At 41.0% G+C, this 21,766-nt stretch overlaps 1 protein-coding gene across 1 annotated transcript; it reads left to right on the top strand.

Annotated features, from left to right (window-relative positions):
* Positions 1 to 3,640: 3,640 nt before the first annotated feature.
* Positions 3,641 to 14,838, top strand: LOC107380431 (sperm microtubule associated protein 2-like). The gene is made up of 8 exons (XM_054739366.2): positions 3,641 to 3,754; positions 3,847 to 3,877; positions 4,098 to 4,154; positions 6,687 to 6,821; positions 12,266 to 12,388; positions 13,288 to 13,429; positions 14,291 to 14,425; positions 14,620 to 14,838. The coding sequence occupies exons 1-8, from the start codon at positions 3,736 to 3,738 to the stop codon at positions 14,743 to 14,745; spliced, it is 768 nt and encodes a 255-aa protein (XP_054595341.2). The 5' UTR covers positions 3,641 to 3,735; the 3' UTR covers positions 14,746 to 14,838.
* Positions 14,839 to 21,766: the final 6,928 nt, after the last annotated feature.

Below are 21,766 nucleotides of genomic sequence, written 5' to 3'. Positions count from 1 at the left end.
TCTTTGCTTTGGTTGTTCTTTTCTTTCTGTTGTTGTTTGTTGTTTTCCTTTGTTTATCGCCCATGTCGACTATCCGCAGGTCTTTAAAGCATGTTATATGTGTTTGTCCTCTTGTTTACGGTCTCTCTCTTCTGTTATTATGTTTGCTCGGTGATATAATGTTCTGATTACTGACATTTTGTGTATGGTGGGGTGTTCTGATGTCCATAATAGATATTGGTCTGTGTGTGTTGGTTTCCTGTATGTGTTTATGTTTAGGGTCCCGTCGGTCTGCCTGGTGATTTTCATGTCCATAAATGCTATGCTGCCTTCTGTTTCTGACTCATAAGTGAATTTTATGCTGCCTGTGTCGTCAATGTTATTTAAGTGTTGTGTTAGTGTTTCTGTTTGTCCTTTTGGTATGATTTCCAGTATGTCGTCTATGTAGCGTTTCCATAGTTTTATTTTACAGTTTGGGGGGGCAGTGGCTATGGCTTTTTGTTCTAGGTCTTCCATGAAAAATTCGCACAGGGTGGCTGATAACGGGTTACCCATGGCGAAGCCTTCCAGTTGTTTGTATATTGTGTTATCGTATGTGAAGTAAGTGGCGTTAGCTACCAGTCCTATCAGTTGTGCTATGTCATCTGCTGTGAGGTTTGTTCTTTTGTGTGAAGTTTTGTCCTGTCTGATTCTGTTAACTACTATGTCTATGGTTTTTTGGGTTGGTGTCTTTGTGAACAGGGATGTGATGTCATGTGACATGAGTATGTCGTTATCTTCTGTTGTAATCTTTTTTAGTTCTTTTGCCAGTTCTATGCTGTTTTTGCAGTGTTGAGCTGTGTTCCCTAATAACGGGCAGATGATTTTGCTAATATCTTTTGCCATGTTGTATGTTGGTGTACCTATGCTGTCAACTATTGTTCTAAGTGGAGTGTTTTGTTCGTGTATTTTTGGCGTTCCATATATTCTTGGTGTTATGTTTGCAGTAGGAATCCAGTGTTTGTACGTTTTTTCTGTTATTTTGCCTTTGTCTTGTAGTGGCTTCAGTAATTGTTTTATGTTTTTCTTAATGTTTTCTTTTGGGTCTTTTTGAAGTATTTTGTATGTATTTTTGTCCTCTAACATCTGTTTCACCTGTTGTTTATATTTTTCTTTGTCCACTACTACTGTGGTTCTTCCTTTATCTGCCGGTAGAATAATTATCTGTTCATTTTTGGATAAAGCTGTCATGGCTGATTGGTCTTCTTTTGTAATATTGCTTTGTTGAATTTAGCTGTTCCTTAATATCCCAACAACATTATTTCTAAGTTTTGCTTTCTTTCCCTCATCTGTGATCTGTTGACATGCTAGTTCTGTTGCTATGATAAATTCATCATATGGTATTTCTTTTGGTGTGACTGCAAAGTTTAAACCTTTCTTTAATATGCTCTCTTCTGCTTCTGTTAGTTCGTATTGTGAAATGTTACATACCCATGAGTTTGGTGTGAAGTTGCCTTGTATTTCCTCCTTCTTTTTCTTGTTTATGAGTTTGTTTAACTTCTTTATGTCTTTCTTTTACTTTTGTGAACTCTTTTTCCTGTTTTTCTATCATGTGTCCTTTAATTAGTTCCTCCATTTTTTTCATCAAGTTTGTAATTCCTTTTTAAGTCCAGGTGTCTTCTTTCCAGTTCGTCTTCTACTTGCTTCTGTTTGGTTATGACGTTTCTTATCCTCTCCTTGAGCCATGCTCTTTGTGCTCTTTCTATTATATTTTGTGCTGTCTTGGTCCGGATCGGTGTTTTCAGCTGTAAGCTTGTGGGTGTGATGTTTTCGTCCCGGCATCTTAAACAGAAGCGAAGGTGGTTTCTTAGACGTGCGCGTTTCTGGTGTAATCGCTCCAAACGGTGGAAGTCCTTCGTTCCTTGTTGTCCGTATTTCTCTTTGAACATCTTAGGTGTGTTCATGCTGTGTCGTGGTTCTAATTCCATGCTGTCGTTCTTTTTAAAACACAGAAACAGTTTTGTTACCTGTTTTGTCGCTACGTTTCGTCTGCGGCTGCAGACTTCCTCAGGCTGACGCTGACGGATAAACGGAGAAGGAAGTGGCGCCACCATCAGCGTCAGCCTGAGGAAGTCTGCAGCCACAGACGAAACGTAGCGACAAAACAGGTAACAAAACTGTTTCTGTGTTTTAAAAAGAACAACAGCATGGAATTAGAACCACGACACAGCATGAACACACCTAAATTGTTATTTGATTGTTCTTTTATATTTTTATGCTATGTTATGTTCAGTGCCCTGGGCTCCTGCAAAAGCAGTGGAAGGCATTGTATAAATAAAATTTGATTGGTTTAAGTAGTCCAGGTCCTGAAGTAGGCCCAGACCAGCACACTACCTCCACCATGTTTAACTGATTGTATGATATTTTCTGAAAGGTGTTTTACACCAGATGGAATGGGACACACTACCTTCAGAAAGTTCAATTTTTGTCAGTTCACTCAATATTTTCCCCAAATTCAACATCCATCCATCTTTTATACCCCTTTTTTCATGCAAGGTCGCAGGGGGCTGGTGCCTATCTCCATCGGTCTCTATGCAAACAGTCAGAGTACACCCTGTACATGTTTCCAGTCCACCACAGGGTAACAGAGACACAAGACAAACAGCAAGGCGTGCACACTCACACCTGAAGATAATTTAGAGAGGCCAATCAACCTGACAGTCACATTTTTGGACTGTGGGAAGAAGCCGGGTTACCCAGAGAGACCCCAGACCAGGATTCAAACCTAGGACCTTCTTGCTGCAAGGCTACGGTGCTATGCACTGTGTAGTCCCTCTTGGAGAACATTCATTGTTTTTTGTGCCTCTGACCTTAACTAAGTGAGACTTGTTAAGATGTTCTACCAGTTCTTCTTTGGAACAGAGCCTGATGTGTTGCTTTCAAACCCTCAAGGACCTGTGGTGACACTGGTGTCACAACCCATTTCAAACATCTGCAAAATTGCTTCTTGAGTCAAATATTCAAGTTTGAAAACCCAAAGTGGCATTCTATCCATACATTTATGGAAATTTATTTTACTTCTTTATTTCATTTAATTTTTTTCTACATTTAGATGTATTTATTCCTATCTTTGAAATTTCTAATTCAAATGGGTTTGTGCTCTAAAGGGTTAAAGTTGTTAAGCCAACTTCATGACATTTTCTACTGAAGTGATTCCTTATTGCTATCGCTCTGGTAGTAATCAGGCCTGGGTGTGGCTGGTAGAACTGAACCCAGCTTTACCAGTCATGTGGTTAACCACAGCTGATTCATGACTTACCACAAGGGGTAATTACTTTATCACACAGGGCCAGATTGGTTTGGATAGCTTAGTTCCCTTATTAATTTATCATCTGAGAATTGGATTTTGTATTTACTGATTATTTTTATCTGATGTTAAACATTTTTGACTAGTCTGAAACATTTAATTCTGACATAAAAGCAAAAACTATACATTTATCATCTCGCCATTTAAGTCTAAACATGGTTTCTTGTAGAAATGTTCCTTTGGTTGGATTGTAGAAGTAACAGAAGAAGCACCTTCTAAGCTGATCCACGTATCACTTTCAGCATCCTTAAGTTTGTCAGATAGAGGTTTTGACTGAGCTGACTCCAGTTTCAAGGAGTCCCCTGGTGTGGGGCTGGTTGCTAAGGACTCAGTGCTCCCTAGCAACACCAGGACATTACTGTGATAGGATGACTGGGCATTAGACTGGAACATTCAGCCAGGAAGGTGAGATGGTGTCTGGAAAACAAGGTAAACTTTTTCTTTAATTCTTTTGAATTTTTTACCAAAATGTTTCTGAACTTGTTTTTTGTTGATTTTTATTTTTATTTTTTATTTTTTAGAAATTCATCCGAGATTCGGTCCTTCGAAAAGGTGCTGTTATTTTATTTTTATTGAGATTTTCAGGCTTACTTTTTAAGATCATACCAGTACTATAAAGGTACTTTTTGTAATTGATTTTGATGTAGATTAACATTATCAAAATAAACAAGAAATCCTATCAGTGTTTTCTGAGCAGCGTAGCTCAGAAACTATGCTGCTGTGTTTTTTGAAGCTGTTTTTGATGTTTCATGAATTTTGTGTGATTTTGCAGAATCTTGGAGCTGGCACAGCATAAAATCTCAAAAACAGTTTGGGAAACGACTCCTTGGTGGGTAGCTCAAATGTAAACTTTTTAAAAATGTTCTGATTTTTAAAAATCTGGTTAAAATCCTCAAATTGTGGGTTTTTAGCTCCAAGTTTCTAAAAATATTAGATGTTTGGTCATCCATCCAGCATGAAGCTGAGTCCCAAGACTACTGGAGCCAGTGTGGTTTAGCAGTTTCACCAAACTACAGAAACAAGAATGCATGTCTGGCTTCCTCTGAATGTGTATTTCAAAGAAAAAAACTCTAGGGTGAAATAAACAAAAATGCTTGTAAGACTGGTGTTATGTGATCCCTGCACCTCCTACCTGTCAGCAAGCGGGCTGCCGCATTCTGAGTCACCTGCAAGCGGTGAATTGACGACTGCTCCAGTCCTTGCAGTAGTTGAGTCTCGACATGATTAGCAAGTGTATAACCTTTTCAAAGTTGTTGAGTGGTAAATAGGGCTTGACTTTACTAAGAACACGCAAATGCAAGAACACGCTCTGGACCACAGAACTTACCTGTTTATCAAGTTTAAAATGGCCTTCAATGAAAAAACCCAGATTTCTTGCCTGAGACACACAAAAGGATTCGAAAGGGCCAAATACACTGTTTACCCCGTGCAACAGCCCAGGGTCCCCGAAAACAACAATTTCCGTCTTTTTATCATTTAAAGTGAGAAGGTTCAATTGTAGACAGTTTTTTAAACATATTTTAAACAACTCAGTAATTTGTCAGATGATGGCCTTTGAGAATGTAGTGGGACATATATCTGCACATTGTCCGCAAAGAAGTGATACGCGATGCCCAAGCCTCCACAATGCGGGTGAAAAATTGAAGCAATCCCGGAAGTGAAATAAATTGCAGTTCCACCCTCATCTGCTGGGGGCTGGTGTCAGAAGCGAGCAAATCCTCATTGACTCCCATGTTAAAAATACCAATTTCACAGCAGAAATAAACATGATTACAGCCTGGTACCAAAACATGTTTTTTGTTTAAATTATCTAGTTTACACTCATGACAACTCTGAGGGGGGTGAATTTTTTTCTCACTCTTCTGTTTAAGTGTATTAAAAGCCTAAAATTCTGTATAATTAATGAGCATCAGACCCACATGACCACAGAGCTAGCTCCGGGGAAAGGCCTCAGTCTGAACCTCGGCCTCAACTGAAAACTGTTCGGTCATTTTCAGTCTCTCAACTTAGACCATTAGTTGTAGCGTTTGTGCATCCTTTTTTGGATATTATTTGTGCAATTGTTGGACAAAATGACTTGCTGTGGCATTAATTGCACTAATAGAGCGTCCAAGGAGTCTCTACTTCATTTTTTTTTCGGTGAGTAAAATTATATTTGTGTATTTTAGGTCACTGTCGAGCTGAGCTTAGATTTTAACATGTACTGTTTAACCATGAAATTTAAATGTGATCGGGTAAAACCCAGTGCATTTAACATAATGCTGCACTTTAGAAAATGGGTTGAAATATAACATGTTGGTGGAGCTGGGTTCCGACTATCGGCTTGTGGAGCTCTCGGGAGGCCGATGTTTTCCCACCCGTTCTCACCTCCCGCAGTTTGGCGCATCTCTGTCTGATCACGGCTTCTGTCTGCTGCGCGGGCTGCCAGCTTGTGGAGCTCTGGATGGAAACCTTTCCACCCGGTTCTCCCCTCCCCGCAGCTCGGCGCATCTCTGTGTGATTGCGGCTTCTGTCTGCTGCGCGGGCTGCCAGCTTATGGAGCTCTGGGATGGAAACCTTTCCACCCGGTTCTCCCCAGCGGCAGCTCTGCGCATCTCAGATCGCAGCAGCGCTTGTCTGCTGTGCGTCTGCCGGCTTGTGGAGGTCTCGGAGACCTCTGTGTTCCACCCGGTTTTACCCAGCGGTCAGCCCGGCGTGTCTCTGACTCAAGCTCTGGTGTTGTGCTCAGTTAACTCCGGTTGTAGCTAGGTTGCTACCTCCGTTAGCTTAGCTCCCACCTTTGGGTTAGCTTCAGGTTAGCTTGTAGCTAGTTCGACCGCGTGTCGTCAGTTGATCCCAGCCTTGCAGCCCCACCCTCAGCTCCACCTCTCTTCCCTTTTGTGGAATTGTCTGGGCTTGACAGAACTTGTGACATGGTCAAAATGGCGGTGGTGGCCTCCTCTCATTTTAGCTCAAAAACTTATTATTGGAAACCCATTGTCCAATATTTATATGTCTATGGTGATGCCATGTTTATGAAAGATTGCACCAAGAGGCAACATATACAGCGAGAACAAGAGCGGGCCCAAAACTGAACCTTGAGGGACACCACAACTAAGTTTTGCTGGAGACGAACAACACTGCCCCATATTTACTGTAAAAGTCCTGTCTGACAGGTAGGACTTAAACCACTGCAACACTGATGACTAATGGGACTTTAATTCCTGAAACCAAACTCTGACAGATGATGGATGGACATTTATTTTCAAGTTTGCAGTGATTATAAAGACATTACGGACCTTGATAGCAGTAAACAGATGCAAAAGGTGAGTTTGTGTACAAAGACCCATTTAAAATAATTTAAAATCTGTTTATTAACCAGTGAGTGGCTGATATGGGGCAACCAGGAGCCCATTCGGCCCATCTCCTCATCAGCTCTCAGAACCACTCCGAGTGCAAGAATCCAATACCTGTCCAGACACAAAAGAGACATCTCAGCAAGAGAGGACCACTGGAGGTGAGCGTGGCCCAGCTGCACCAGCAACATTATTGATGACTTTATCAAAAAGGCATGAGAGGAGTTTGAGCTTATGCTTTTAAAAGAGCACACTGAAGCATTTTGTTTTGTGATGCATCAACATGTTTGTGTTTGCAGAGCTCTTTGATACAAAGTCAATTTAAGAGGCTGCAAAGTGAGGTACAGGACTGGTGCCAGGTGCATGATGGGAGGTGCTGTCCCCCTGAGAACCCTCAGTTATAGGTTGAGAAGAGAGGATTGTAGTTTTATATTGTTTCCTTCATCAGCTGGTAGAGCTACAGCACAGCAACATTCAGTGTAATAAAATCAGAAGCATACAGGAAGGATGCTGATAAAAAAGTCACAGATGGAGAAGACAACAGCAGCTAAAACATGCATGAATATTATTTACCCTCGGTAAGCTGCATTTATGTATGAAACATTTACTGGCATTCGTCATGGAAAATATACTAAAGTTATTTATTCTCAGTTATTTGGATTAGCAATAGAAAATCATTAAATCACATTTCATGAATCAGTGGAAGGGCTAAAGTGAGATCATTATCAAATTTGATGATTAGAAATGGAAATTATGTAAAAAGCCTTTGATAGAATAACCTTTTGGTAGAAAAATTTCAAAGTATTGACAAAAATTTGGATCTATTCTGATTTCAAATAGTTTAATGAAGATAAATAAAATGTATTTATTTTGTGTGCATCTGAAATTGATCATTTTCAATTTCGTAATACTTGACATTAAACAGATTGGAAATTTTAGACTGAATAAATCCAAATGTATGTAAAGTTCATGGTAATTACAGGTGCTGGCCAGTAAATTAGAATATCATCAAAAGGTTGAAGATATTTCAGTAATTCCATTCAAAACGTGAAACTTGTACATTATATTCATGCAATGCACACAGACCAATGTATTTCCAATGTTCATTACATTTAAATTTGATATTCATAAGTGACAACTAATGAAAACTCCAAATTTGGTATCTCAAAAAATTAGAATATTCTGAAAAGGCTGAATATAGAAGACACCTGCTGCCACTCTAATCAGCTGATTTACTCAAAACACCTGCAAAGGCCTTTAAAAGGTCCCTCAGTCTTGTTTTGAAGGCACCACAATCATGGGGAAGACTTCTGACTTAACAGCTGTCCAAAAGACAATCATTGACACCTTGCACAAGGAGGGCAAGACACAAAAGGTGATTGCTAAAGAAGCTGGCTGTTCGCAGAGCTCTGTGTCCAAGCACATTAACAGACAGGCGAAGGGACGGAAAAAATGTGGTAGAAAAAAGTGTACAAGCTCTAGGGATAACCGCACCCTGCAGAGAATTGTGACGACAAACCCATTCAAAAATGTGGGGGAGATCCACAAAGAGTGGACTGCAGCTGGAGTCAGCGCTTCAAGAACCACCACGAGGAGACTCATGAAAGACATGGGATTCAGGTGTCGCATTCCGTGTGTCAAGCCACTCTTGAACAAGAAACAGCGCAAGAAGCGTCTCGCCTGGGCCAAGGACAAAAAGGACTGGACTGATGCTGAGTGGTCCAAAGTTATGTTTTCTGATGAAAGCAAGTTCTGCATTTCCTTTGGAAATCAAGGACCCAGAGTCTGGAGGAAGAGCGGAGAAGCACAGAATCCACGTTGCATGAGGTCCAGTGTAAAGTTTCCACCGTCAGTGATGGTGTGGGGTGCCATGTCATCTGCCGGTGTTGGCCCACTCTGTTTCCTGAGGTCCAGGGTCAATGCAGCCGTCTACCAGGAAGTTTTAGAGCACTTCATGCTTCCTGCTGCTGACCAACTTTATGGGGATGCAGACTTCACCTTTCAACAGGACTTGGCACCTGCACACAGTGCCAAAACCACCAGCACCTGGTTCAAGGACCATGGTATCCCTGTCCTTGATTGGCCCGCAAACTCGCCTGACCTTAACCCCATAGAAAATCTATGGGGTATTGTGAAGCGGAGGATGCAATACGCTAGACCCAACAATGCAGAGGAGCTGAAGACGACTATCAGAGCAACCTGGGCTCTCATAACACCTGAGCAGTGCCACAGACTGATCGAGTCCATGCCACGCCGCATTACTGCAGTTATTGAGGCAAAAGGAGCCCCGACTAAGTATTGAGTGCTATACATGCACATTCTTTTCATGTTCATTCTTTTCAGTTGGCCAACATTAGAGAAACAAACATTTTTTCATTGGCCTTTAGAATATTCTAATTTTCTGAGATACCAGATTTGATGTTTTCATTGGTTGTCACCTATAAATATCAAAATTAAACGTAATAAACATTGGAAATACATTGGTCTGTGTGCATTGCATGAATATAATGTACAAGTTTCACGTTTTGAATGGAATTACTGAAATATTTTCAACCTTTTGATGATATTCTAATTTACTGGCCAGCACCTGTAGAGTCTTAATTATAAGAATAACATAAACATCTGGATGATATTTCACTTGTCCGTAACATGAGGAAGTCTGAGTATAACTTTGTTTTCTTTAGTTCTTCGTTGTACACAGTGTGATGAGGGTTTGCTTTTATCTTTGCCGACATGTTTCAACCTCACTGCCGTCTTCGTCAGGGTAACCACCGGATGTTAGTGGCATCACTTCCTTTTATCTGCAGGCAGCAGAGGATGATATCGCCCTGTAACGATTAAATGTACATATTATTTAATGAACCATAAGACATGAGATTCCATAGAAAATATGAAATCAATCTTATGGATCTTTGGGTACTTTTAACCAGAAGATTGGAACTTTTTATTGCAGGGATTATGTAACCACTTCATATTAACTCAGAGACAAAAGAAAGAGGGTCAAGTTTTAAAAGTTTAAAGATTTATTACTAAACAAACTAAAACTAGACTAACTATAAACATTACATGTATGGTGTAACTAAGGTGAAGTGAAACGGAGAATGGTGTAGTGTGGAATGTTGTTCAGAACCAGCAAATCCAGAGAAACAATTAGTTCTATTGGGAGTGAAGGTGATGTCTTCGCGCTAAGCTTTGATTTGGAGGTTTATAACACACATTGAGACGCCATTCTGTCGGCCTACGTACCCTTTCGGAAGTCCCCGTTAGATCAGGAATGTCGAGGTCCAGCTTGACCCTCTCTGGAACTGAAGCCGTTAGGAAAAGCAGCGGTTGCTGACTCAAACCAGTCTTGAGATACTTCCTTCTGCTGCCCGCGCCCTCTCTGTTGATCACAGTGTCCCATGGATGCAAGGCCGGATTAACCATATGGGCAACTGGGCAATTGCCCAGGGCCCACAAACTCTAAAGGACCCAGGGCAGCAAGAGCACGAGCAAAATACTGTATCTGTAATTTCCCGCTTTATGCTGACTATGGTGACCGTACGTCCTGTTTTCCCCGGACATGTCCACTTTTCACTCTCTGTCCGGGGCGTCCGGACTGGGGGTTCTTGTATTGATGAAAATGTTCGGCTTTTCATCCAGGAGCTGGGATCGAATTATGGGGGAGATGGATGTCCTACACATCCAGGGGAGCCGGAAAAAAGTTTTCTACCTATATTACATCACTTGTGGACTCGTTTGAGCAGAGAGCACAGAGAGCGGCACAGCGCGTTGTTGCGCAGCAATCCAGGCTGCTGCTTCCAGCGCACGGTCCATTCTCAAAGTGGCGCAACCAAAAAACTAATTAGCACACGATCGTTCATGTCCGCACATGTTCTCTACTTTCTGTCTTATTTGCGCCTGAAGCGCGCTGCCACTGCGGAGCTCATCACCTGTGCTGCGGTGATTTCACCTCACTGACGCATCATCGAAACCGCTTTGCGGTCAGGAGATCCCTTTGGTCTGCTCAGAAGTAACTGATGTGGTGAAAAAGTAAGAATCCAGGCAGCAGTTTTTCTGGAGAGTTTAGAGGAGATGCAGGAAGATGAGAGACGGACAGGACAGGAAAATACCGTAGTTCAATAAAAACAAGAAAACAAAACAAAAAGTAAAATATAGGTAGATTCATCTCCACTACACGTTTTTACCTGTATAAAGCAACAAGTTATACACGTCATATTTATACATCTGATACAATTCAGATCACCTTCAAAACTCAGTCACACAGCCAGGGCTGTTTCAAGACATTTTGGGGGCCAAGGCAAAATGACCCCCCCCCCCCCACCCACCCCATAACTGGGCTCCCCAGAAGCCTCTGTGTAATTCATACCCTCTCCAGTATTGTTAGTTAAACTGTGTTTATAAAAGCTCCTCAGACATCACTGACATGTTATCAGATGAAAAACTAAATTATCAAACATGCTGTCTCATCTGCTGCTTTTCTAAACTTGCAAAAAGTAACAAAACTATTTGAAAGCCACTATTTGTGGATTCTCTGAAAGCTCCCATGGAGTGTGTGACAACTTATTTTTTCATTGATCCTATCGTCTAATCTCACAGCTGAAACAAGCACTCTTAATAATCTGTGCACAGGAAGCTTACCGATGCTGTAGTAAAACAAAAGGTATAATAATTTATTATTAATAAAACCTTGTTGCAGCATTAAAGCAGAAAAATGAGATTTTGCAATAAATATACAAAATATTTACATATGAAGTGTTTTAGAGCCCTTTTATTGGCAGAATCTGATATTAATTTAGTTCTTACAAAAAAAGGATCCCAACGTGGTTTGTGTGGCGTTGCCATAGTGTGACGTCATAGGCACAGATCCCCTGTCCTCTTGTTTGGAAATGGAAATATGATCACCCTACATTAAACAAACTGTCCAGCCGGGCTTTTGCGCTGCACAGAGACGCTTCGCTGCCTATGACTTTGAACGTCAGTTGAGAGTCAGTCTCATGCAGACTGACCAATGAAGAGAGGGCCTCAAGTTAAGACCCTCTCCTCATTGGTCAGTCCACACGAGGTGGGTCAAAGGTTACCCTGAGCGGGTTACGTGATGTCAGGCATTCAAGTATTGAGTGTATTTACTGCATATTACAATAAAATATTCTGTATGTGACCACATTATTGTGATCCTTGGGTCGTGATGATGGGGCCTTTGAATATTGTTGCCCAGGGTACAACAAAGTGTTAATCTGGCCCTGCCATCATCAATGCAAGATCCTGGTGAGAAATTAATGCAACACTGGATGAAAATAAATCGTGTGACATGGCTGAAGCTTACAGTGAATGTGTGTCAAAATCAAAGTTAAAGGTGGACCTACAAAATATTAGTGTGTGACCTTTTTTTGGCCAGGCCGTGTATTTAAAGCTGAATAGGACTGTCTACTGGGGTTTTTGTTTTTCTTGCTAAAGAGACAAACAGATCTGAGAATGTCACTTTGTGTGTCTCTAATGATTTTTTCCACTCAAAACCTCCGTCATCAGCTGACGTTGTCTCGCCCTCCACTCTAGACAGTCTTTTGTCTCAGACACATATAATAACAGCACCATCTTCCTGTAGGAAAGGGGAGGAGGTGAGCTTCTTCAGGAAGACCCTGCATCCTTCCTCTGAGACGTCTCAATACAAAAACACTCTGCGCTTGTCGACGCCCAAAACCAGGAGCCGTTTTCTCCAGGAAGCAGGGTAACAAACTCCATCCAGACATGAGTTAAGGGATTGTTATGATGAGTTGAGACCATACGGAGGTCATATTCTCAGTTTACAGACAGACATTCATCCAGTCCAAACCGTTAAAACAAATATTTCATTCTCTCTGATGCTATAACAATGTCTATTGGAGTTGTTATTGCAACATTACAAACAATAATCACCATATCTATCAGTGCCTCACTGAAGAAACGTGTAGTTCTAGCAGCATAATCTGTGTCCACATCCCCAGGAAACTTTATATATCCTAGAGAGTTTTTCTTTTAATCGCTGCATAATGTAATATGATGTTAAATATGAAAATGGCATTTTAACATCTGTTATTTCAGTGTCAGACTGCAGGAACAGATACAATAGAGCTTATTGTTCAAAGTTCAGGACCCCCGGGAAGCTGGTGGAGAACCGCAGAAGTCTTTTTATAAATTCTGAACTCAGCAGCTGAACACGTTGTTGAGCACAGAGAGAAATCCTTTTATTTAGAGTTCAAACCAATGAGCCGACGACTGCACTCATAATTTAACTAACAGATGAAGTATCTGTTATGCTGCAGTGATAATGTCCTGAACAATAAAAGGTCACCTGTTGTGTATTTAATCCTCTCAGAGACCAAACACACACCAGCAGCAAATCATTAGTGAAAATGAGATTTTAAAAGCAGTGATGGAACATGTTCAGCAGGGATACTCACTAACGTGATGAAGAAATAAAAAGGCAAAAGACAAAATAACTAATGAGACAAATGACTGAAAACAGCCTGCTGTTAGGAATTTCATGTGAACTCTTCATTTGTCTAAATGAGACACGTTTTATAACCGAGTCAAACTGAAGAGAACTGTCAGGTTTTACTTATTAAATGTATCCTCTGTGTCCCTCAGGTCCCTTCACACTCCTCACTGCGACAGTAATTGTCCTATTTGGCACATTGATCCCAGAGTGAAAAGCGCCGTCATCACTCCTCGACTGCTGCAGCTGTCAGAACCTAAACAGAACCACCCGGACTACCAGAACAACAGGGAGGTGGGATGTAAACCTGACCTTATGTTGGCGAGTCATTCCTATCTACACCAGTGATTTTAATTAGTCCTTCTGTGAATTTTCAGATCATCATCACAGAAAATTCCTCTGTAAGTTAGACTTACTCAATTTACCCGCGACTCAACCCCAGATGAAAATAGATGGATGACAGCTTGATTATATGTATTGAAATGAAAATCTTTATTTTTATCTGCATTTATGCATCCTCTTTCAGAACAGTAAACCTTATAAGGTAGTGTACGGTAATGATAATGATCATTTAAAATGAAAGAAGTTAATATTAAAGCAGTAATGAGGTCTATATTTTATTGAAGGAGTTTTTTAGTGTGGTGGTTAGTTTAGAGTGTGCTTCGGTGAGACACCTGGACTAAAATATCCTCTGCTAAGTGGTTCATCTGCCTTTAAAAGGGTTAATGACAGAAGAACCATCCAAGTAATCCGTCAGTAATCCTCAGGTTGTAAATGAACAAATTGTATAAAATGTGTTTTTTATTCATTGTAATGAAATAAATCAGGCATCTAAAAATGGAAAGTTAAAATGTGGAAACTTTCTAAGCCACTGAGGATTTTGAAAGATGCATTTGAATAAGATCAGCTCCAGTTTGATGTCACTTTGTTTCATTCAATCATTCATTCATTCTGCAGAGGAAGCTGAAGATACTTCTTAATCGACATTATTTTTGACACCGTCTTTTTTTCTGTCTCTCTTTGATCCTGCCATCCTGATAGGTTTTTGGATTTAAACGTTAATCTGATGCATGTTTTAAATGCTCATCTTCCTCACGGATCATCTGAAAGTCTTTGAGGCTGCAAAGCTGAAAAGAAACTCCCATTTTTCCACAGTGTGCTGCTTCCATCATTTCCTCGGCTTCCAGAACGGCTCGAATTTCTCAGAGACTAGTCCAGCTGTCCCTGCCCAAGCTGAGGGAGAGCAATGTCTGCCACCAGCTGGGACGCCTCGAGGAACCCATCTGGACTGTAAGAAAACCTGCACCCATGCATCACTGGATAACGTTTAATAAATTACTTCAGCTTCAGGGTTAGCGATCCTGGGGTGGAGAAAAGTTATGGATGTAGAACTAAGAGCAAACCCGATTTTGGGTTTGTCTTATTCCTCCTGTTCCTCTTGTGTTCTGTTATTAATCAGAACTGAACCTCTAATACCCAATCAGGTTTCAAGAGCAGCAAAGAGAGCTAAAGGAACGGCTCGTACCGAGATACTAGCAGCACCAAAGCAGCTTCACAAAGACTACATCCCTCCAGGAAAAGCAGAGTGGAGCCGCAAAAAGTCCTTCTGAGCATCTGTTATGACGACCACATCAGTAATTTTTAATTAGTACCTAAAGTAAGCTAGATTTGTACCATGTGGGAGGTAGAAATGTAGTACAAAACTCAGTATTTTGAGTTATTTAGATAAAAAAATACAATCTTTGTTTGATTTGTATTGCAGGAACTTTTAATCACTCAAATAAACTTCATATTTACTGTAAATCCTCTAATAAAGGCCCAGGCCTGTATTTGACTCAAGCTCATCAAGCTCCAGGCCTTTATTGGAAGGAGGACCAGAATTAGAGGCTGGCCTCAATTTCTATTTGAGCAAAATGAACTAATGGTTCGCTGGAGTTTTTGACAATTAAAATTGCGCCCACATTTTCAAAGTTAAAAACATTTCTTTTAACAACGGTAGTTCCTGCTTCAGCCATCTCCCCCCTCCCCCTGCTTCAGCCATCTCCCCCCTCCCCCTGCACAGCGGCCGCAAACTCACTGATGCGCCTACAGCCTCTCGGAGTTCCTGCTGCTCTAAACATTAAAATAATTATTTCATTTTCTGTTCCTCACTTCTGATTACCTTCAATGGTGTATGTTTGTTGCAACCACCAGGTACAAAAACTAACTTGTTTTTATTTGACTATTTTTCTGTCTTGCCTGTTTATTATCTTCCTGCATCTCCTCTCAATCCTAAAGAAAAACTGCTACCTGGCTTCATATATATTCACCTTATGAGTTACCTTTGAACTACAGTTCTAAAAGATCTACCGACCGCAAAAACAGCGGAGTGCGCGCTGCTTGGCGGCCGCATCAGGTAGGTGCGTCACCGGAGGACAAAACAGGTGATGTGCCCCGCTCCACAGCAGCGAAACGCATCAGGCACAAATAAAAGACCGAAAACATAAAAGGAAATGAGCCGACATGAACGATCGCGTGTTAAATTCGTTTTTGAGGTGGTGACACCTGATTTGATAATGTTACTGTGGCCATGCTCAGGACACAGATGTCTGGAGCGCGTCAACAATCAGAGCTTTGCATGTGCACGCTGGTTAAGATTAGGATGGGGGTGAGGGGAAGGTTAAATTGCAAAAGGGAAACGTCACAATTTGGTTAAATGTCCGTTTTACGGCGGGTGTCAGTACCGACGCTCTGGCACAGTGCGTTGCCCCCCCGAGCGCAGGAGCTTGTCACCTGCTGACAGCATGCTGCTGTCTTTTCCGAGGACTGCATCTTGCCGGTCATTATCACCTGACAGCGACTAGTCGATGACAGGCATAAAAAGTCACTATAGAGCAGTGAAGTCGACTAGTGACTAGTTCATACAACCCCTGCTACTGCTCCCCAGAGTGTTCTGCAGCATAATCAGCACGTTCTCTTTGAACTTGATATCAAATTTTTGCCTCCTCTTCGTCTCCGCACAGTTAAAGTTACCCTCGCGGTCTATCACTGGCAAATCAAAAGTGAGATGATGACACAACCGCCCCCCGTACTTGCTTGTTACCACATTCCACCCGGCCACAATAAAAAACCGGCCATTATTCACCTCCGCCGACTCCGACACCGGCCAAAATATGGTACCCGGCAGTTAATTAAATACAGGCTATTATTAGAGGATTTACGGTAGTTGTTTATGAGATTTTAAAAAATGATGCACCGACTGATACACTGATTCTAGCTTGGAGAGCTGATACCGATTTCTGATTTTTTTTAGCAATTTCTAATTTATCTCAAAGAGTAATAATTAACATAATGTCTATATTTGTCATTCCTGATTAGATTAAGAAGATAATTCTGGAAGTAAATACTTTGATGTGAACCATCTATGATTGTTAGGGTTAGTAGGGAAAAATGCTGGATTTTCAGTGCTGCTTGGCAGTGGTGCATTCATGAACCCAAAACATTAAGAAATAAAAACTGAGTTTCAGATTGGTCAGCCACTGGTCAACCTGGCTTCCTTCCTTCCTTCCTTCCTTCCTTCCTTCCTTCCTTCCTTCCTTCCTTCCTTCCTTCCTTCCTTCATTCCTTCATTCATTCATTCATTCATTCATTCATATTTTAATGTGCATCTCTAAAATACTGGCAAATATTTCTGGGAGATCTGAGGAAACACAACATGGAAAAAGAAAATGTTAACATGAAAACCCTTTAATAAAAGCAGCACACCTGGAGTGAGCTGGTTATTTAGAGCTGAGAAACGTCTGTTTCCGGGTTTCTGTGTGTAACTGTAGTTGCTGTTGTTTCATTTATTACTTATCCGTTTCTTTTCTTGTGTCTGTGTTCAGAAATTCAAGCTGGTTTATGTTATGCTTTTATTTTGAAAGTCATAGTGTGCTTCCAAGCCAGCCACACCTTCATTAGTGATTTGACCCACCTGTGTAACTGAGGCCCTGTCCACACGTAGCCGGAGATCTGCCAAAACATAGATATTTTTCTACGTTTTGGCCTGTCATCCACACGAAAACGGAGTTTTTTCACACGAAAACGGATCTTTTTAAAAACTCCGGCCAAAGTGAAGATCTGCGTTTTCTCCGTTTTGGGTGTCTGCGTGTGGACAGACAAAACCGGACTTTTAAGGTCCGCAACGTCACTTTCCGCGACAAAAAAATGCTGACATCACGTGTGTGACCTGTGTTTACACTAGCCGACAGCATGGATGCCCTCAGAGCTGCGCTCGCTTTATCAATTGTCCAAGCGCTTTTTGCTTGTTTGTTTTTGCAAGCAGAATTACTGCTCCTTGCGGAAGACCACAGACGAAGGACGAGGTTAAGAACGGGGGAAGTACTGCCGCCTACAGGTCTGGCATGTCCTTAACAACGTATTTATCCGGGTACGTGTGGACAGAGTTTTACTTTTAAACGAGGTGGTGTGGATGCAAGTTTTTGGAGGGGTGGATATTCGTTTTTTTTTAAAAACCGGCTACGTGTGGACTAGACCTGAGAAACATGGATGAGGTGCTGGCACACTGACAGGAGAATTCTGTAACAAAGCAGAAAGAAAAGACTTGCAAAAGGACTAAAAAGTATGTTAAAAGATTAAAAGGATGCTTGGAGTCCCTTCCTAAAGCTTACAACCAACGAGGTGTTTATTTGTCTTTATTTTATTCACATTTTGAATTCATTGTAAATCTTGTGTACACAGTTTCATGGTTTGAAGGAGGTCTTTGGAAGGTCAGAGAAAAGACGAAAGGCCAACAATAAATCTGTTTAAAGGAACAACTTGCATCTGGTCTGCTTGGAAGGCTCCAACACTGAAGATTAAACTTCATATTTTTATGGTTTTAAAGGTATTTTTGATATAAATCTATCATCCTTTTGCAAAGAAAGTAAATCTAGTTGGGAATAAACTCTGAGCTTTGCCGTGCTGAAACGGATTCTCCATTTTATTACAAACGTGTGTTTGAACTTTTGCACAGTAGCTCTGAGTTCGCTGTAAAAGAGTAAAATAGTTTTCTCCGTCTCTAAACTGCTCTACAAGCTGCTTTTTGGTACCAGTTGTTGGCAGTTTTAGTTTTAAATGCCAGTTGGATTTCAGTTCTGAATTTTACACCAACAGGAAAAGTGGCTACCAGATTAGTTTAATCATAGAAGATTTTATAGACTTCTGCTGTCAATCTGGGATTAATCTGATATGAAAACGTGAAGCTACAGTCGAGCAAAAATAAGTGTGCCACCACTGCGAGTTCTCCTGCTTAAAAACATGAGGCCTGTAATTTTCATCATAGGTGTGCCTCAACTATGAAAGACAAAATGAGGGGAAAAAATAAAAAAAATCACATCTTATGGATTTTAAAGAATTGATTAGCTAGTTATGGTGGAAAACGAGTATTTGGCCTCCTACAAACAAGCAATAATTCTGGTTCTCTTCTGTAGGAGGCTCCTCTGTCCTTCACTTGTTACCTGAACTAGTGGCACCTGTTAGAAATTGTTATCAGTATAAAAGACACCTGTCCACAGCCGGTCAAGACCAAAGAGCTGTCACAGGACACCAGAAACAAAAATGTAAACCTGCACCAGGCTGGGAAGACTGAATCTGAGAAACTTCAGACTCAGAAGGGTTTTATTGCCATATATGCGAGAAATCACAACAATAGGACATTACTGTGGTACTTGGTGCAAGAAAAAATAAAAGATACATTTGAATTAGGAAATAAACCCAATGAAATGATTATAGTACAGGGAGGCAATAACTTCTGAAGCAGCTACTTCATACAAGTCCGTGTAGGTACTGGTCAAAGCGGGTCAGCTGAGCTGCTTTGTCACTTGTCAGTATTTCTTAACAAATATTCTCTAAAGAGTTGAGAGTTGTTTGGTTTCATTTCTTCATGTTTCTACTTTACAAATAGAGCTTTCGCCTTATTTTGTTTGTTTTGCATGGTTTCATCGTGAGCTTGTAGCCTCACACAGGAAGTTGTCCAACACCTTCAGTTAAAGACAGGAAACCGTTAGACCGAGACTGTTGAGTCTATCACAAATATATCTGATCATTAATTCAGTTTAATGTTGATGACAAACATGATGTAACCTTTATTAAATAATTAGTACAAGTATCTTCTGCATCAGTCACTGCCAGTTAGTGATCCCTGACATGTCTGATGCTGCCACCAGGTGCTTTAATCCACTCTCTGCTGTCTCAGACCTCCTTGTTGCCAATTTCCGATCGTATCATTCGGTTGGAGGGCACATGTTCCACTCTAGGATGTTCTGATAGCCCTCAGATTGCATAGAATTGTACAGATTAAGGTTCCCTGATCCAGATGCAACAAAGAGGGTCCAAAACAAACCTGAGCCTCCATGTTTCACTGTAGGTATGTGAAGCTTCAGCTGATGTGACTTGCCAAAAAAAAAAAGCTCCAGTTTTGTCTCATCAGCCCAAAAACGTTTTTCTTTTTCTCTCCAAGAAACTTTGGAGTTCGTCAACATGCATGCTGGTGGTTTGGCAGTAGATGATCCCTGCTGGGTTTTCTTCTGTGATGTAGAGGATGAGCGGAAGGGACCTTGGAGATCAGCTTGAATGGTTTAGGATGGTTTCCTTGGCTTTTGTTTTCTACCTTTCACACAATTCATCTGATCAACCTGGAGTTCTCCCTGATCCCTGTTGCCTCCTGCTTTTCTTTCCTCTATCCGCTGCTCAAGACATGCAGGTAAACATTAGACGGTACATTTTCACCCAATTTTCACCCAATCACCTTTCAGTAGAAGTGTTCCAAAGGGAACATCTAATTAGTCTGTAGAAAACTGCATTAGTTCTCACTTATTAAATTAGGAACACTACTTGGTTTTATATTTATCCATTTAAGCCGTCCTAATGTACACTTAAGTAGAGAATAATGTTTAATACTTTTCAGAATATTTTTGTTTGCAGGGTATAAACCACACATTAGGGTGGAGTAACAGGAACTTTCTCCACACAAAAGACCTTCAGTCAGTGTTCTCTGAGGGGTGAGAACCTGGCAGCAGCTCTGCACGATGCTGCTGTGGTTTTGAGCTAATAAATCTGCAAAACTTCACTTTGCAAACTGTGTTTTCCTCCACTTACCACTGAAACCAGAGCTCCTGCATGGTTTTACTTTGGCTTATTCCTTTTGGTAAATGGTGCAGAACAGAGGAAACAGAGGAATGCCTCTTTATTTTTTCTTCTGGCCATCAGAGTTCATCCTGAGGGGATGGGAAGTCTTTTAGTTTTCATTTTGAATGACGTTCAAAGAGTTGTTTGATCAACAATATTAAATTTTGAAAAAGCAATTTGAGGGTGGTGCTTTAGCTAAAATAAAACTGGTCGTGTGCTTATAAATAAGCTTTGGTATGAATAGACTAAGCATTTAGTATGACATCCGGTTGACCTCAAAACAAAAGTGAGTCAGCCTGAAGTTTTATGTTTAGATCAAAGAAGAGCAATACTCAGGCCCTGTTCACACGTAGCCGGAGATCTGCCAAAACGTAGATATTTTTCTACGTTTTGGCCTGTCATCCACACGAAAACGGAGTTTTTTCACACGAAAACGGATCTTTTTAAAAACTCCGGCCAAAGTGAAGATCTGCGTTTTCTCCGTTTTGGGTGTCTGCGTGTGGACGGACAAAACCGAAGTTTTAAGCTCTGCAACGTCACTTTCCGCGACAAAAAAATGCTGACATCACGTGTGCGACCTGTGTTTACACTAGCCGACAGCATGGATGCCCTCAGAGCTGCGCTCCCTTTATCAATTGCCCAAGCACTTTCTGCTTGTTTGTTTTTGCAAGCAGAATTACTGCTCCTTGCGGAAGACCACAGACGAAGGATGAGGTTAAGAACGGAGGAAGTACTGCCGCCTACAGGTCTGGCATGTCCTTAACAACGTATTTATCCGGGTACGTGTGGACAGTTTTTTTTTAAACGAGGTGGTGTGGATGCAAGTTTTTGGAGGGGCGGATATTCGTTTTTAAAAAAACCCGGCTACGTGTGGACTAAACCTTAGTGTTAGTCTTTTGTAATTCCACTTCTTTGCTTTGTTCAAACGTTTGAACAAAGTTTGAGTCTAAAGTAAAAATGATTATCCTTTAATCCCCCAGTTCTTCCAAGTCATTTAACAAAAGGTCCTTTTAAACTGACACATATGAAAACATATTGTATTGGTTTAAATGTGTTACAACTTTATTTTTCTTTAATTCTCAAATAATTTGGTGGAATCAGGAGAATGAGATTAAAATTAAATCTGTGAGGTCAAGCGATCACATCAGTGGAACAAAAAGTCAGTGGAGACTGATTCAGACGGCGTTTGGAGGATTCCTCGCTGCTCTGCAGGCTTCTCTTAGCAACTAGCAACACCAGACTCCATTCACATTCTGAACACACGCTAATCTGGTCAGATCTGAATCTGACTGAAGTTACTGTCACTGCCATGCTCCAGCAGACCTGTCTCACCATCATGGAGCTCTGAGCTTTTACCTCAGTAATAGTCAGATCAAATCTGGGAGATGAGACTCTGCTTATTTATGGTGGTTTCAAGTTTGGAAAAGAGTGATCCAGACTAAAAGTGCTGCACCATACATTTTATGGACCATAATGGATGTAAGA

This window comes from Nothobranchius furzeri, chromosome 1 (genome assembly GCF_043380555.1).
Source record: "Nothobranchius furzeri strain GRZ-AD chromosome 1, NfurGRZ-RIMD1, whole genome shotgun sequence".
NCBI lineage: Eukaryota > Metazoa > Chordata > Actinopteri > Cyprinodontiformes > Nothobranchiidae > Nothobranchius > Nothobranchius furzeri.
Note: the sequence above shows the minus strand (reverse complement) of the source record. Positions and strands in the feature narration are given on the sequence as shown.

Excerpts from the sequence above, each read along its gene's own strand:
- LOC107380431 (XM_054739366.2), top strand. Across the intron at positions 12,389-13,287 it reads CGTTTTCTCCAGGAAGCAGG|GTCCCTTCACACTCCTCACT; the intron begins GTAACAAACTCC and ends TGTGTCCCTCAG. Across the intron at positions 13,430-14,290 it reads ACTACCAGAACAACAGGGAG|TGTGCTGCTTCCATCATTTC; the intron begins GTGGGATGTAAA and ends ATTTTTCCACAG.